At 57.6% G+C, this 13984-nt stretch overlaps 1 protein-coding gene across 5 annotated transcripts in view; it reads right to left on the bottom strand.

Moving 5' to 3' along the window:
* Positions 1–107: 107 nt before the first annotated feature.
* The window catches only part of TSPAN18 (tetraspanin 18), a 180732-nt gene continuing 166855 nt past the window's right edge, over positions 108–13984 (bottom strand). For all 5 annotated transcript variants that reach the window (XM_034646436.1, XM_034646435.1, XM_034646438.1 and 2 more), the window contains 5 exons: positions 9669–9743; positions 8504–8602; positions 7789–7971; positions 4288–4371; positions 108–2337 (listed from right to left, as the gene is read on the bottom strand). In XM_034646436.1, the coding sequence (XP_034502327.1) occupies positions 2290–2337; positions 4288–4371; positions 7789–7971; positions 8504–8602; positions 9669–9743 (489 nt within the window). In that variant the 3' untranslated portion in view covers positions 108–2289. The remainder of the gene's footprint in view (positions 2338–4287; positions 4372–7788; positions 7972–8503; positions 8603–9668; positions 9744–13984) is intronic.

The raw sequence follows: 13984 nt of genomic DNA, 5'->3' as shown, positions 1-13984 counted from the left end.
ATTCTCATGGCTGGTAGGGGACCAGATGGGACCTGGAAGCCTGGGATGCCCCTGGACTGGAGCCACACAGCTGCCCCATTAGAGCCTGTGTCCTGCCAAGCCAGCTGTTTTTTTTTTATTTTGGTCAACCTCAGACCAGCTATTTGCCTCTGCCAGGAAGCTGGAGCTAAGCATGTGAGTGGGTGGGTCTCGAGCGGAGCAAGCCCAAGGCCCTGCTCAGGCTGGGCTGGGCCACCAGCTGCAGGGCGCTCTGGGTCCTGGGAATGCCCAGTCGCGGGCAGTTCATGGCATCATGTACGGAGCTGCCAGGGTGGGCTGTTACAGGGACAATATGGAAAGCCCCAGCTTGGAGACCAGGAGGGAGGCCAGCAGAAGGATGGGATGGGAAAGGGGAGAGATGGGAGGAGGGTCAAACCCAATTTTTACAGCAGGCACAGAGCTCAGGGCTGCATCTCTAAAGGGGGCAGGGGGCAGAGCAGGGAAGCGTGAGGCTCTGGGTCACAGCTCCGTCTCTCCCAGTGGCTGGCAAGCTGGGAGGCGGGACGCTGACACAGGACCTGGGATTCGGAATGGGCTCGCCCCAGACCCTGAAGAGGGACGGTGGGGAGGACAGCAGGCACATGTTGCCCCTCCCACTGCCATGCCTGTGGCAGATGTCACTAATGAAGCCTAAATTGTCTGGCAGACACCACCAACCAGGATTACGCTGTTCTTCTCCCTCCCGCCCCCCCTCCGGACCCCAGGCCAAACCTCAGAGCCTCTGAACAACCCCTGCAGTCACTCCTGATTCACTGGCGTGGAGGCATCTTGCAATACAGTTGCCAACATTAGAATGCGAGGCCTGTGTATGAGGGACTGGTTTGTGGGTGCTGTGGGTATGAGTCTTGGGAAAACCTCTTCCTGCCTGAGCTTGGAAGAAACACTCAGAAGTGTGCTATGGACCGCAAAGGGACAGGAAGCCACGTGGCAGTTGAAATGAGATGTCTTGGAGCTCTTTAGCCTGGAGAAAATGGGGCTTGGGGGAGGCAATATGTGGCCTTAACTATTTGCGAAGGAGAGAGAGCAAGTGGGATGCCATGGATGGAACCAGAGAAAAACAGAGAACTCTAGTGCGCACTGAGGTGATGCTAAAAAGTCAAAGCAGTCCAAAGACAGAAGTCTGTCTTGGGAGGTAGTAAGCTCCCCATCCTGGGAGGTATGCAAGAAGTGGGTGGCGAAGTCTTGGCAGAGATCTTGTGGAAGATATCCAAGCCTCAGTTCTGGGTGGGGAGAGGAGAACCAGATGATCTTGTGGGTTCTTTCCAGCCCTGGCAGCCAGAGTTGATGGGGAACAGGGAAGGGGTCCCGCTTGTGGGAAGAGGGACTGCAGTGTGTGTGCGTGTGTGTCCCTGGGGGCTTAGAAAGAAGTATGGGGAGGTGGGAAGGGAGCAGGGAGGACATTCCAGAATTTTCTTAGCTGTGGAGCTGGAAGTTCCTGACCAGCTTGCTTTCTCTGTCCTGGGAAAGCCAGGATGCTGAGGCCAGGGAGGGGTGTGAGCAGCAGATGTGCTGGGAACTACAGAACCCTGGAAGGAGCGACAGGCAGCCTAGGGATGACTGGGTTCTTGTTCAGAATTGTCATGCATGTGCTGTGTGACTGTGAATGAGAATTTGCCCCTCTCTGGGCTTTCCAGATTATTCAATCCAACAGGTGAGGGAAGCAAGGACCCCGCCAGCTAGGCCATTCTTGGATCCAGTGTCTATAGCCCACTCTTGGCCCCAGCCTGAGGCAGGGACAACTCCATCCTCAGAGGACCAGGGGTTGAACGTAGGCTCCAAGTTCTTACGGACCTGGTGACCGAGTCTCCTTGGGGTTCCCCGGGGCTTTGTCGACCTCTGAGAGTTGCTTTTGCTCCCTTGTTGGCTAAATCCGCACTTTCTGGGCACACCTGGAGCTGAGGAGAAGGCCCAGGCCCAGGGCTGCCGAGGCTGGTGGGACTGAGGAGGGAACCTCGTCCTGGGGTTCCTTTGGTCTCTAGTGCAGACGGCTCCCTGGGGTTCAGGCGCCGGGACCCCTGCAGAGAGCCCGTGGCACCCACCCAGAGACCAGGTGGGGTCCATCAATCCGTAGTTTTGTCTTCATTTTGTTTTGTTAAAAAAATATCTATTTTCCTCTGCCCCTTCTCCTGGCCACTCGTCATGACCTCAGCTCCTCCCCTGGGACCAAGAGGGCAGGGGCACGGGGGAGGGGCGGGCGTTGGGTGCTGGGCAGTGGTGGTGGGTGAGGCTTCGGGCTCCAGGCCACGCCCTCTACTGGATGCCCCGGAAGAGACACATGGCAAAGATCATGGCGAAAAGCTGCAGACAAAGTACAAGTTGGCTTGTCAGGCTGGGCTCCCAGCCGGGCACGGGGTGTCCCACCCCAAAATGGGAAGTAATCATGGGCGGCCGTAGGACAGGAAGGGGGCTCACCCATCGCTCGGCACACTCCTGCGGGAGGGATTCCTGACACTCCCTGGGGTCAAGTGCCTCTTACCAGCCGCTGACCCCCTTTGTGCTGTGTAGTCATGGAAAGGTGGCCTTGGACGTGGGTTCAAGTCTAGCTCCCTTATTTGCCAGCAGCAGCCTTGGGCCAAACTTGTCCCTTCTCTGGGCCTGAGCATGTCCTGAGAGCTTTCTCAGAAACTTTGACGGAGCAGGAGACAAGGCACAGAGAGGTCATGCAACCCACCTAAGGTCACACAGCTGCAAGTGGGGGAGCTGGGGTTTGAGTCCAGGCACTCTGACCCCACAGCCTCCGCTCAGAAGTCCCACGCACTCCCCTTTCTAGCTCACAGGAGGGGAGCAAGGTTGAAGTATAAGGTGAACGCTGACACAATGATGCCCATTAGATAGAGTGGATGTGGGAGAAAGTTACCAGGATCATTATAATGCGCAGGGAAGATGTAGCCCTTGCCAAAGTGGAGAGCACAATCACTGAACACTCACTAGGGCCCTGGGGCAGGGGGTGGGGGGGCAGAGACCCAGATTCCGGGATGCCCCTCTGACCAGAATGGCCGAGGTCCCCACCGGCAGGGGTCTTCTTGCAAGTAGCACAAGGGACAGTCCCCAGACCACAGGCTCAGGGCCAGATCTCCGGTCCGGGAAGCTGGATGGGGGAGGTGATACAGTAAAGGTCCCTTGCTGGGAGCAGGGTTCTGCCTCCCACACGCTGCAGCAGAGAAGTCCTCTATGGCTCAGAGGCCCCATCTGGGGAGAGGCAGAGCTGGGAGTTAAACCCCGAAAGCCCCTGTTCTTTCTGTGCGGGACACACGCCTACAATTCCCGCAGTCCCAGCAGATTTATCTGTCGCCCCGGAACTGCCTCCCATGAGAGACCTTCTTCACCTGGAACGGTGCCGGCATACACTAGGGGCTCAGTCTACGCTTGCTGAATGAATGAATAAATGACCCCTCCCTCTCCCCCATCCCCAGGAGTCTCCACATAACTGCTCCACGCTGGGCTGTAGGACACCCTGAGAAGCTGAGCAAAGAGACGTTTCTGGTGCCAGGCATTCGGGACGCCCCCCGAAGGAGGGACGGGGAGGCTGTGGCTCTGGCTGCCTGACTTCGTTTCCCCGCCGGCCCAGGACTGGCAGAGGCCGGGGAGTGGTCTTTCCTGAAGACGGTCAGACGTGGGCTACACGGTCAGTCCAAATAACTCCGGGAGGAGCGGGTATGAGATGGGGGGCGGGGGCGGGAGAAGGACGGGACAGCTGCGCACCTCGGCTGGAGCTCCACCTGGCGGCGGCGGCAAGAGTCTGCAGCTGCCTTCCTTTCGAGGGGGCTCTGGGACTGGGGGTGAAGGGGGCTAATTAAGACCGCCCTCGTGAGGTCCACAAGGCCCCACAGGCCCTGAACCTCCCACAGAGGAAGGGCCTGATCTCGAAGCACAAGCCGCAGGCCCTCCCTCAAGGCAGTGGTGTTGAAAGTCTGTCGAGTTCACTCTGAAACTTGGGGGAGAATTAGCCAGAGAGGAACGGAGATGGGGGGCAGCAGGAGGAAGATTAGGGGGTGACGCTCAGAGCCTGCCCACTCACTGCAGGACACTTGCTCAGATGAGCCCAGAGTCCAACAGTGACTCAGGCAACAGACAGACCCAGCTGGGCTTACCACCCCACAGTCCCTGCAGTGGGGAACACATTTGGTCCTGGATTTAGGATGTGGATACAGAGGGAGGCTGGGGGGTGCAGGCCATGCGGGAATCTCTCCGAGGGCCCCTGTGTGCCTTGCTCCTGGGGAGCCGCAGAAGTGGGGGGCTTTGACTTACCTCGATGGCCAGCACCCCTATGGCGAGGGCTCCGGCCAGGTAGACGTAGGTTTCGAAAGTGTTGAGGATCACTGTGTAACAGCCCTGGGAGGGAAGGACCAGAGGTGAGACCATAGCTGGAGACGGTCTGGGGTCAGGGGCCAGCATCAGGACCGAGGTATGAAGCCTGGGAACCGGCCTATGGCCCCGAAGCTCAGGCGGCTGCAGGCTTACCCTGTCAGACCCCGGTTGGCACTCTTTGGTGGGGGGGGGGCTCGTGGCCAGCAATTAGGCAGCGTTACCCCAAAGCCCCTCCTGTCCTCCAGCTCCTAAGGTGAGGCTGGGAATGGCCCGCCTGAGCACCACGGCCACCAGAAAGCCTTGGTGTAGTGGTCACAGTGACTAGGATATTGGAAAATTTCCCATAAATAGCTGGACTCCCTGCTGCTCTCAAGAAACCAGGCGATCCAGCAAGTGGAACCATCATCTCTAGGTGGCACTACCTGTCAGATGGGGCAAGGGCTCCTGGGGGAGGGGGCACGGCCCCTGTCATTCCCTGGTGAGCTATACCCACCCTCTCCACTCACTCTTATCACCTGCCTGGCGGCTGAAAGATTTTGGTTTTCAGCCTCTGCCCTAAGGAAACACAGCCCATTCTTCAAAGCCCAGAGCACACTTTACCTCCTCCGGGCAGCCTTCCAAGGCCAGCCCAGTCCTCCAACACCCCTCTAAATGGATGAATTCCTGTGTTTTTACTGCTCTCTCAAGCAGTGCTGGGGATATACACACTGAGATAGAGATGGACAGAAACATAGAGAGAGAATGGGAGTGACCCTGCTGATGCCTTCACCTTGAGCCAGTCTTGCCCCGCTCACTGTGCTCCAGCCCTACTGGCCTTCCTCTCTTGGTTCCTGGAGCACACCACGCTCCCTCCCACCCCAGGGCCTTTGCACATGCTGCTCTCACTCTCTGGCTGGAAGGATTTTCCCATGCCAGGAGGATGAGGGTGTAGCATTTGATGTCGACCGTCCCAGCAGCACCCACACTCACAAGCTGTCAGGGAGCGGGTGGGGAACACTGGGAAAAAAGCAGAGGAAAGTGATGCTATGAGGAGAGAGGGCTTAAGATCACCCAGACAGATGCGGAATATGGATGCTTTCCTATTGGTGGTCACCATTCTGGCCTGGAGTCAGGCTCCAGCAAGGTCATCATCTCCCGAGAGACCCCCTGATTTGTTTCCAGCCGGGGAACACATTCCTGACTTGCCTGGGTGACTGTCTTGACCCAGGGAAGGCTGAGGAGGAACTGGAGAAACTGCCTTGGTGGGACTGACTCACACCAATGGTGGAGTCAGTGTAGTCATCGTGAGTCACTTTCCTTAGGGATTTCCTCATTTCTGCTCACGGGAGTTCAGTGGTAAAGAGCGGCGGGCTTACTCAACATGCGCAGATGCGTGCCGTCTGCCTTGGCCCTTGGTGGCCACGTAACTGAGTCCTGGCCGTCCAGATCTATAGAGACGGCTTCTGGGGCTTTCTGGGAAAGATGGTGGTGCCACACTTTCCCTTCTGTCTTAAACATGGGTGGGATGTCTGGAGCCGCGGCAGCCGTGTTGCCACCAAGGAAAGGCCATGAAGATCACAGAGACCAGGCTTTGACAGACAGGACAAAGCTACTGATGCAATGGGAGAAGCCAGAATTCTCGCTGTGTGTGAAACACAAAGGGCGTTTGCATAAGCCCCGTTAGTTGGGATTTTGGGTCCTTGCATTGATTCAAGACTGTGATGGGGATGCAAAGCACAGTCAGAAATACACGCTGGGCTTTAGGGAAAGGGGCTTTGGAGAAAAACCAAAGAGTGACAGTCCCTCCATAGAGGCTTTGAGACGGAGGAATGCTCAGGAGGGATGTGAGGGTCTCAGAAAAGGATCCCAGAGGCCAGTCTTGGGTGACCCTTCTGAGCAACAGAGGACGAGGTACCACAAGAACTCAGGCCGCTGTGCAGGGACCTTCCTGAGGAGCTCTGATCTGAAGTCAGGCCCAGGAGATGGAAGGAGGTGTCATCACCAAGGATGAGTCCAGAAATGGGAAGCTTATGAGGATGGAGCCCTCCAGGCACAGGGCCCATGAGAAGCATCCCTGAACAACCACAGGTGGCCCCAGGACATAGGCTTGGCTCTGGGCACTAGGCAGCCCAAACAGCAGGGCTCTGGACAAGCTAGAAGTTTGTTTGTCTTTCGTATTAAATTCTGAGCTGAGGTGGCCTGTCTGTTTCATGCAGCCGTCTGTGGCCCAGGCTCCTCTTGTAATGCCCTGACTTCCTAGGGGGCTGCCCTCCAAGGCTAGGTCCCAGATGGCGGTCACCACAGCCACATACCCACCAAGGGGGAAAGGAGACCCAAACCCTTGGTGGCCCTCCCTGCCCCAAGCTCCCAGTGGCTTTTCGCAGGGCCCCTGTGAGTCCTTTGACACCCCATGGGAGTGTGCAGGGGAAGGGGGTGCTGAGTCCCAAGCTGAGGCTGGAAAGAGCTCATCGGAGGGCCAGGGGCAGGCCTCAGCACACGGCCCCCCTCCCTGGGGCTCTCCGAGGCCTGCCCTGTGGCCCCCATCCCAGCCCCTTCCAGCTTGGCATCTGGTTTTATTTTTATAGTAATCATGACCATGTGAAATTATTACTTAGAGTTTGGTCCTTGGTTAGCATGTGCTGCCTTTAACTAGATCGTGAGCCCCTTGTCTCCCGTCTCCTGCTGTGTCCCCTGCATCTGGAACTCTCCAGGAGCTCCTCATGAGAAGCCTAATCAAGTAAAGGGTGTGGGGCATGCCCTGGGTTCATCCTTGTTCTTCCCCCAACACCCCCTGTCTGGTCTCTCACACACACACCTGAGGTCCAGGGGCCTGGGGGGGGGGGTTGCTGTTCAGTGGGAAGGAGGAATCAAGTACAAGGGCACTACGTGTCTCACAGCGGGGTGCGGGGAGGCAAAGCAGGGGCCTTGTGTCCCTCAGAGACGGCACGTGCAAGAAGGGGAAAGGGCTTCTTCCTCGGACGGAGAAAAAGTCCTCCGGTGGCAAGAGAAGCAGAGAGTCTGGTGGTTTCCCTGACCTTGGAGGGGAACCTTGCTCCCTGGGGGACAGAAGGGGCTTCTATATGGCACAGGTGAGCTTCCCCCAAAATAAGAGCTAAGGAGCCCCCCCACCACTATGTAATTCAGGTTTGGGCTCCTGACCTGCATGGTCAGCAGCTCAGGGAGTGCTCTGCCTGGAACACCGGCCAGCTCCGGCTCACCCTTTAACCCCAGACGAAAGGCCCTCTCCTCTGGCCTGCACCACCGCCGGCCCACCTGCCGCCCTCGTGCTTCCTCTATGCTGGCTGGATCTCACGGGCTTCATAGCCCCCACTCAGGAGTCGCCTGTCATGACCCACCCTTCCGGGGGAGGTCTGGGGTGCTCCAGACCGTCCATGCCAGCATCACCACCCGCCCAGCTCTGGCCATCCGAGTCCCCCTGTCTGGGGGAGCAGGGCCTGGTACCTGCTTGTTCACAAAGAGGTCCCTTCCCAGCAGGCACTCCTCCCTGCTCAGCAGGACCCCGTCCCGGGTCTGCGGTTCTCTCCGGCAGCAGGCCTCGGGCACCTCGTCACTGTCCAGAGTCAGCAGGCGGAAAACTGATGCAAACCGGAAGTCTTCAGGCCCGTTGACGCCGCAGCAGCCAAACTAGGAGGAGAGCGAAGGGAAGAGTCTGGGTGTTTGGAGCTGGGCCCCAGGGGAAGAGGTGGACAGACGGCCTCTCCCGAGGCCACCATAAGGCAAGGTGCTGGAGCGGAGTCAAGACTTGGCTAGGGGTTGGCTCAGTCTGCTCCTCCTGTGTGTCCCTGGGAAAGTCACGCAACCTCTCTGAGCCTCCAGTGTCCTCCTGTGTAAAATGGGGGTGGTGATAACAATTCCCTCCTCATTGGGCCTGAGCACCCACTAAACAGTGGCTGTGATTTCTCTCATTGACATGGACAGAGGACTAGACTCAGGGATAGCAAACAGGTTTTAGCCGGAGTTTGGACTGTGTGGGATGTGCCAGGATGCTGGGAGGATGCGGATGCCCAGGCCCAGGCCGGGCTCAGTGGGCCAGCCCTGACTGATTAGTGCTGTCTGGGACGGGCACGTGAGCCAAGCAGGCTCTGGAAGCCGGATGTTTGCTGCACCTGGCATCGTGGCTTTGACGGCTCACCGCATCCCGGGGGGCGTCACTCACTGTGATCATGACCGAGTTCCAGGTGGCAGAGAAGACATCTGTGTCATTGTTGCCCTGGTAGTGCTTGGTGAGCTCCTTGGTGAAGAACTCGCGGGTGAGCTGGAGGAAGAGGCAGAGGGCAGGCTGAGGTCCCCACCCCCACCCCCAGCAGCTTGGGGCAGCCCCGCCCTGGCCTGGTCTCTTCAGCTAGCTGCTCCTGGAGGGGAGGCAAGGCCCCAGGGGCCCCAGTGCCGGGGATTCTCCTAAGCCACTAACTTGGGGTGGCCCCCGAGTCCACCCTTCAGGGCCTGTGGCCTCCCCTTACGGGATCACAGGCCAGAAAAGGACGTCTACCCATACACCCCCCTGAGCCCGAGGCCAGGGCACGCAGGGGAACTGTCTCAGCCCCGCAGGTCTTCCCAGAAGCAGGACTTATCCAGGGTGGGGTCTGGCCCCTCGCCCCTGAGCTGTTCCTCAGAGCCAGGGGGTACCCCGGGTCCCCGGCCCTGAAGAAGTCAGGATGTGGAGCAGGGAGCCTGCAAATGCGGTTTCCAGAGTTGTCCGGGGAAGGTGCTCCTACCCTCGAACTCTTCTCCCCGGGCCTCAGCACCCTCCTCTCCCCTGCAGTGAAAGGACCGGGCCCTGCGTGGTGTCCAGTTGGAGGCTCCGTTCTTGGCCCACAGAGCGGCTGTGTCTCGGACCCCTCACCCCTCTCTTTCACTCTCCCTCCTGTTTCCAGGCCCCCTGTGGCTGCCATCCCTCAGGGGAGGGAGCTGGTGCCCCGGGTGGTTGGAGCCCCTGGAAAAAGGTGGCTGGTGAGGGCAAGTTGCCCAAATTGGACACTGGCTGGGGCCTCAACTGAGAGGGCTGTGCTCTGTCCTCCTGCACGTCCCATAGCCCAGGGCTTGGGAGACAGCCTCGTCGACTCTCCTCTGCCTGTCCAACAATTATTGCTGGGGACCGTGTGGAATGGAAGATTCCAGAATCAGGTGTGGGGTCGTATCAGCTGCTTTGGAAGAGCAGAGACCCTTAAGGACCCTCTGATTCTGCCTTCTGGAAAAACCCTTGCAGGAAGAGGGTTGCTGGGGTGGTGGGTCACGATTTGGGCTGGAATTGGTGGCTGAGAGGTTGCGAGACCCTCTCTGGGGGCGGGGGGGTGGGCACGAAGCGGGGCTGGGGCACGTACGTTTTCCCTGAAGATGAAGGCCAGGATGGCCGCCGAGAGCTCCGCCAGGAAGATGATGAGGATGAACAGGAAGAACTGCAAAGAGAAGAGGCAGGCTCGTGAGCCCCAAGGGCAGCGGGGAGGGGACAGGCGACCGCTCATTGACGCGCCCATCCATCTGTCATGCCATTGACCCAATGCACCGATCGTAGGAGCCGAAGGAACCTCACTGCCATACCTCAGACCTTTTTTCATAGGCAGCAAGCCAGCAATTCATCTTTGGGGTCAGCAAGTTTATAATACAAATAGGGAACAGTAAACAAACAAATACACCTTCCGGGCAAATGGTACCCCTTCCACGATGCCCCTTGTGCAGTGTTCAGCCTGAACAACACCACCCAGCAGCCCTGGAAGATGATCAATGTGGACCTGTTTGGGCCCTCTCCACGTGGAAATCCGGAGTTCCCTGGGGACCCCTGACTGGCTTTCCTCACCCTGCCCGCCCCAGCACCACCTCTCCCTGCCTGGCTGTCTCTCCTTCCCATGAGCAGCGGGGAGGTGACGTTCATTTCAGCCACAATAAAGGAGCAAGATGGGAGGGAAGGTGATGGGTCCATCAACATCTGGAAACTCAGGCGCTGGAGTCTGAAGTCTAACAAGACCCCTCTCTGCTCTATTCCCTGCATTTCTTCGTGTCCCCCGAACTTTCCATGATGCCTCCTGTCTTGGGGTCCTTACATGCTACCCCCTCCCTCTGCCAGAAGGGCTCCTTCCTTCCTTGCCCACCAGCTCCTCATTTTCCAGACCAGGCTCAGCCCAGCCCCTCCCCCTGGTGAGAAGCCTTCCCTGGCTCCCCCACATCACAGTGGCCCACAGAGGTGCCTGCCTGGCAGCTGTGCACCCCGCCCCCCGCCCTGCCCCAGATCCCAAGCAGAATCACAGAGGCTGTAACAGTGAGCTGCATGCCCGGGGCTGCCAGCTAAGGTGTCGGTATGTGGCTGTCAGGTGAACAAACGAATCCAGGTCTGACTCGCTCACCATAACAACCTTGCTACCTGCCACCTCGCAGACCCTGGTCAGGGTGGGCCCTGCTTTGGCCGAGGGCAGTTGGCATAAGAAACAGGAAATGACTGCGTGGCAGGTGCCTTTGGCATTTCTGGTCTGTGACAATCCCGGAGCTGTCAGCCCACCTGGAGACCACAGCAGAGGACCAAATCCCCACTGTCCATGGAGACAGGCTCGTCCACACCCTCCCAGCCACTGCGGCCAGCTGCCCCGAGACCTGCACTGAATGTGCCTGGGCTGGAAGGAGGCAGATGGTCCTGGGCTCAGCCTCGGGACAACTCAGCCTCCTGTCCTTCCTTCGTGTGTCTTTGGAGAATCACAAAAAACCCCTTTGAGCCTCAGTTTTCTTGTTGGTAAAATGGGGATGCTAACATCCACTCCTGGGATCATGATGGGGAATGATGAAGTCATGGATGTGAAAGTTTCTGTATGTCGTCAGAGAGGCTGAGCAAAGCTTGTCACTGAGGCTCTTACACGTGGAGAGGGACCATGGAAGCCAGCACACATGAGCCTCAGAGGGCCCGGCTGTCAGCTCAGCACTGGTTTCCCCACAGACACCAGCTGTGGTTGGCAGCGCCCCTGGGTGTCCCTCCCCTGGGTCGCATCTCCTCCAGTCAGAAGAAGGTTTCTGTCACTTTAGCCTCATCCCAGGAAGACCCCCGTCTTGCTCCCTCCCTGACTTTTCAGCTCTAACAGCGGCCGCCCCACACAGTCCCTGGGGTTTCTCCAAACCGCTTGGGCTGCGGACGGAGAGCCTCGGGATGGATTTCGAGATGGTCTATCCAGGGTGCAGATAGGAAACATCCTCGAGACCTGTCACCGGCTTCGTTTGTTTTTTAAATGTCCAACCCCAAGGGGATCGCCTTGCATAAAAACCCCTGCACTCCTCATCCCTGCCGGTCATCTTCGGCCACGGGCTGGCCGGGTCAAGCTGCCTCCCACAGGGGCTCCGGCTCATAGAGGCTTGTTCAGCCCCAGAAGCTGATGCCCATCTCACGGCCTCTTCCTCTGTAGCCCGCGTGGCCACAGTGGAAGAAACAAGCCAGAGAAGGGAAGGATGATTCCAAAGGGGCGCAGCTTGAAAATGCCAGAGCAAAACCCTTCCTCTTCATCCAGCTCTCTCTTCGGAGCACCACGCTGCCTCTTCTCTCTCTGCTGGAAAGCGCGGCTCAGGGCTGGCCTGAGGGACTCTTCTGAGCCCTGGGGTCTGCTTCCCCAGGCTTGCTAGGGTCTGGGGGCAGAGTTCTCCGCCCAGAAGGGAAAGTCCCAGAGGGCCTCCTGTGCCCCGGGCAGGCTGTCCCCCACCCCCGCCCAGCACGACTCCCACAGTCCACTGTGCCAAGCCCGCAACCCCCACTTCCACAGAGGCTCCGCAGCCTCTCACCCCCCGTGACAGTGATGGAGGCCCCTGGCAGGGCTCCTGGCACTTCCATTTGGCTGCTGATGGATGGGCATCCGGCGACGGGGCCGCCATGGGACCTCCTCCCTGCCCTCTGCCCTCTTGGCGGAGCTGCTGGCAGTTCCCAGGCTCGCAGAGTGGCCCTGGAAATGGTTCCGTCCTCAGCAAGGCGAGTGAGCTGGCTCTGGCTATCGATCACAGCCGAGACAGTTATAAACTATGGATGAGACAGAGCTCACAGCGTGCACAGCGCGCACCCATCGTTCCAGGAGCGTGGGGCTCTCCCGGCTGGTGCCGCTAAAGCGCTTTGCACGAGGCCAGCACAGCACAGAGCTGCTCAGATCGCAGCTCGGAATCAAGAGATAGGCACGGCTTTCCCGAGGGCAAGGGCTGGTGTGGGCAAGTCCCGAGAAAGTAACGCCGGCTGGCCTCTATTGAGAGCTCACCACTGAGGCACCCTTTCCCGGGGTGCTCTCGGCAGCGTGGTGAAGCTGCTGCGGTTACCAACGACCAACCTAATTCTTTGAGTTTCACGTTTATCAAGTGTTTGCCTGTGCTGGGAACAGAGTTAAGCAAGATGCACATTTTCTCCTTGAGCCGTGATGGCAACACTGTGGCTGGGAAAGCAGTATCATCATCTTCCTTTTACATAGGAGAAAACTAGGTTCAGAGAGGTTAAGTAACTGCCCTCAGGTCACACAGCCAGGAAGTGGCAGAGCAGAGGCGAGAACCCAGACTTTTCTGACTCCAAAGCCCATGCTCTTACCATGCCTGTAAGACCACTTCCTCTCTCCCCCTTTATTCTAGGACTATTCATTGAGAACCTGCTGTGTACCAGGCACTATGCTAGGTCCTGGCAAACTCATATACACAAGGCCGGTCCCCATTGTCACGCAGTTTACGTTGAGCTGAGGTTCATGATTCCTGAGATGCAATTCAAGAATGAGCCTAGTAACTCATGGAAGGAGGAAGTAGGGCTCTTCAGAGGGAGGGGGCCTGAAGATCTCCTTGCCATTGTCCTCTCCTGGAGCAGGGTTTCCCCAAGCCCTACATGCCACTTCTGCCCTCTGGTCTTCTCCAGCAGGAAATAACTTCCTCTTGCTTAACAAGGTTACCCTTGGGTATTTGGAGGGGCTCCCCCTGGACCAGGTCACAGGGCTTGTCCTCTCACCTCCGGCCTCCCTGGGCTTCCCCTCATGGAGCGGGGCCTTTCCCAGGGGTTTGAGTTATTCTCATCTCATCCCATTTGCCTAAGGACACATTTGCCAGTAATTCTCAAACATCAAATGTTCACCACTTTGCTCTGGATGGAAAAATGAATAAAGGGACGGAAGCTGCTCTTTTGCCTTCTCGCAAACATTTCCAGACTTTTCTGGTCCATCTGCCTATGGGTACATCTACTTTCAGTTCTTGTTTCTAATAAATGTTCACCAAATTTACATACTTTATTTGCCGTTCAGCTCATTTATCTCTTCTAAATACACACATCTCGTTTTGTTGTTCTTCTTTCCCATTTAGCATGCCTTTGTCATAAAATATAAAAAAATTTTTGCATCTTTAAATAAATAGATTAAAAACATTATGTGAACAACTCATAGGCAAGCAATTGAGAAAAAGGGATGCCACAAAATGCCCATTATAGGCGGAAATTGTCCTATTGTATGTGAAAATGCCGTAAAATTGATCGACAGGAGCATTTGGAAACCGCATCTTTAGAAAAATTGATCATTAGGTGATGTGGCCATTAGGATCATTGGTGGTCGGCTGAGGGTGATGGGGCCCTGGGGTTTCAGCCTCAGAGCGGGGGTGGGGTGCTCCCCCACCCCAACTCTCCCTATCTGCTGAGGTGGCCAAAGGCACTCCCTCTTGGTCC

Source organism: Ailuropoda melanoleuca, chromosome 16 (assembly GCF_002007445.2).
Source record: "Ailuropoda melanoleuca isolate Jingjing chromosome 16, ASM200744v2, whole genome shotgun sequence".
Classification (NCBI taxonomy): domain Eukaryota; kingdom Metazoa; phylum Chordata; class Mammalia; order Carnivora; family Ursidae; genus Ailuropoda; species Ailuropoda melanoleuca.
The sequence above is the reverse complement of the archived record's forward strand: the minus strand, read 5'-3'. Positions and strand labels throughout refer to the sequence as shown.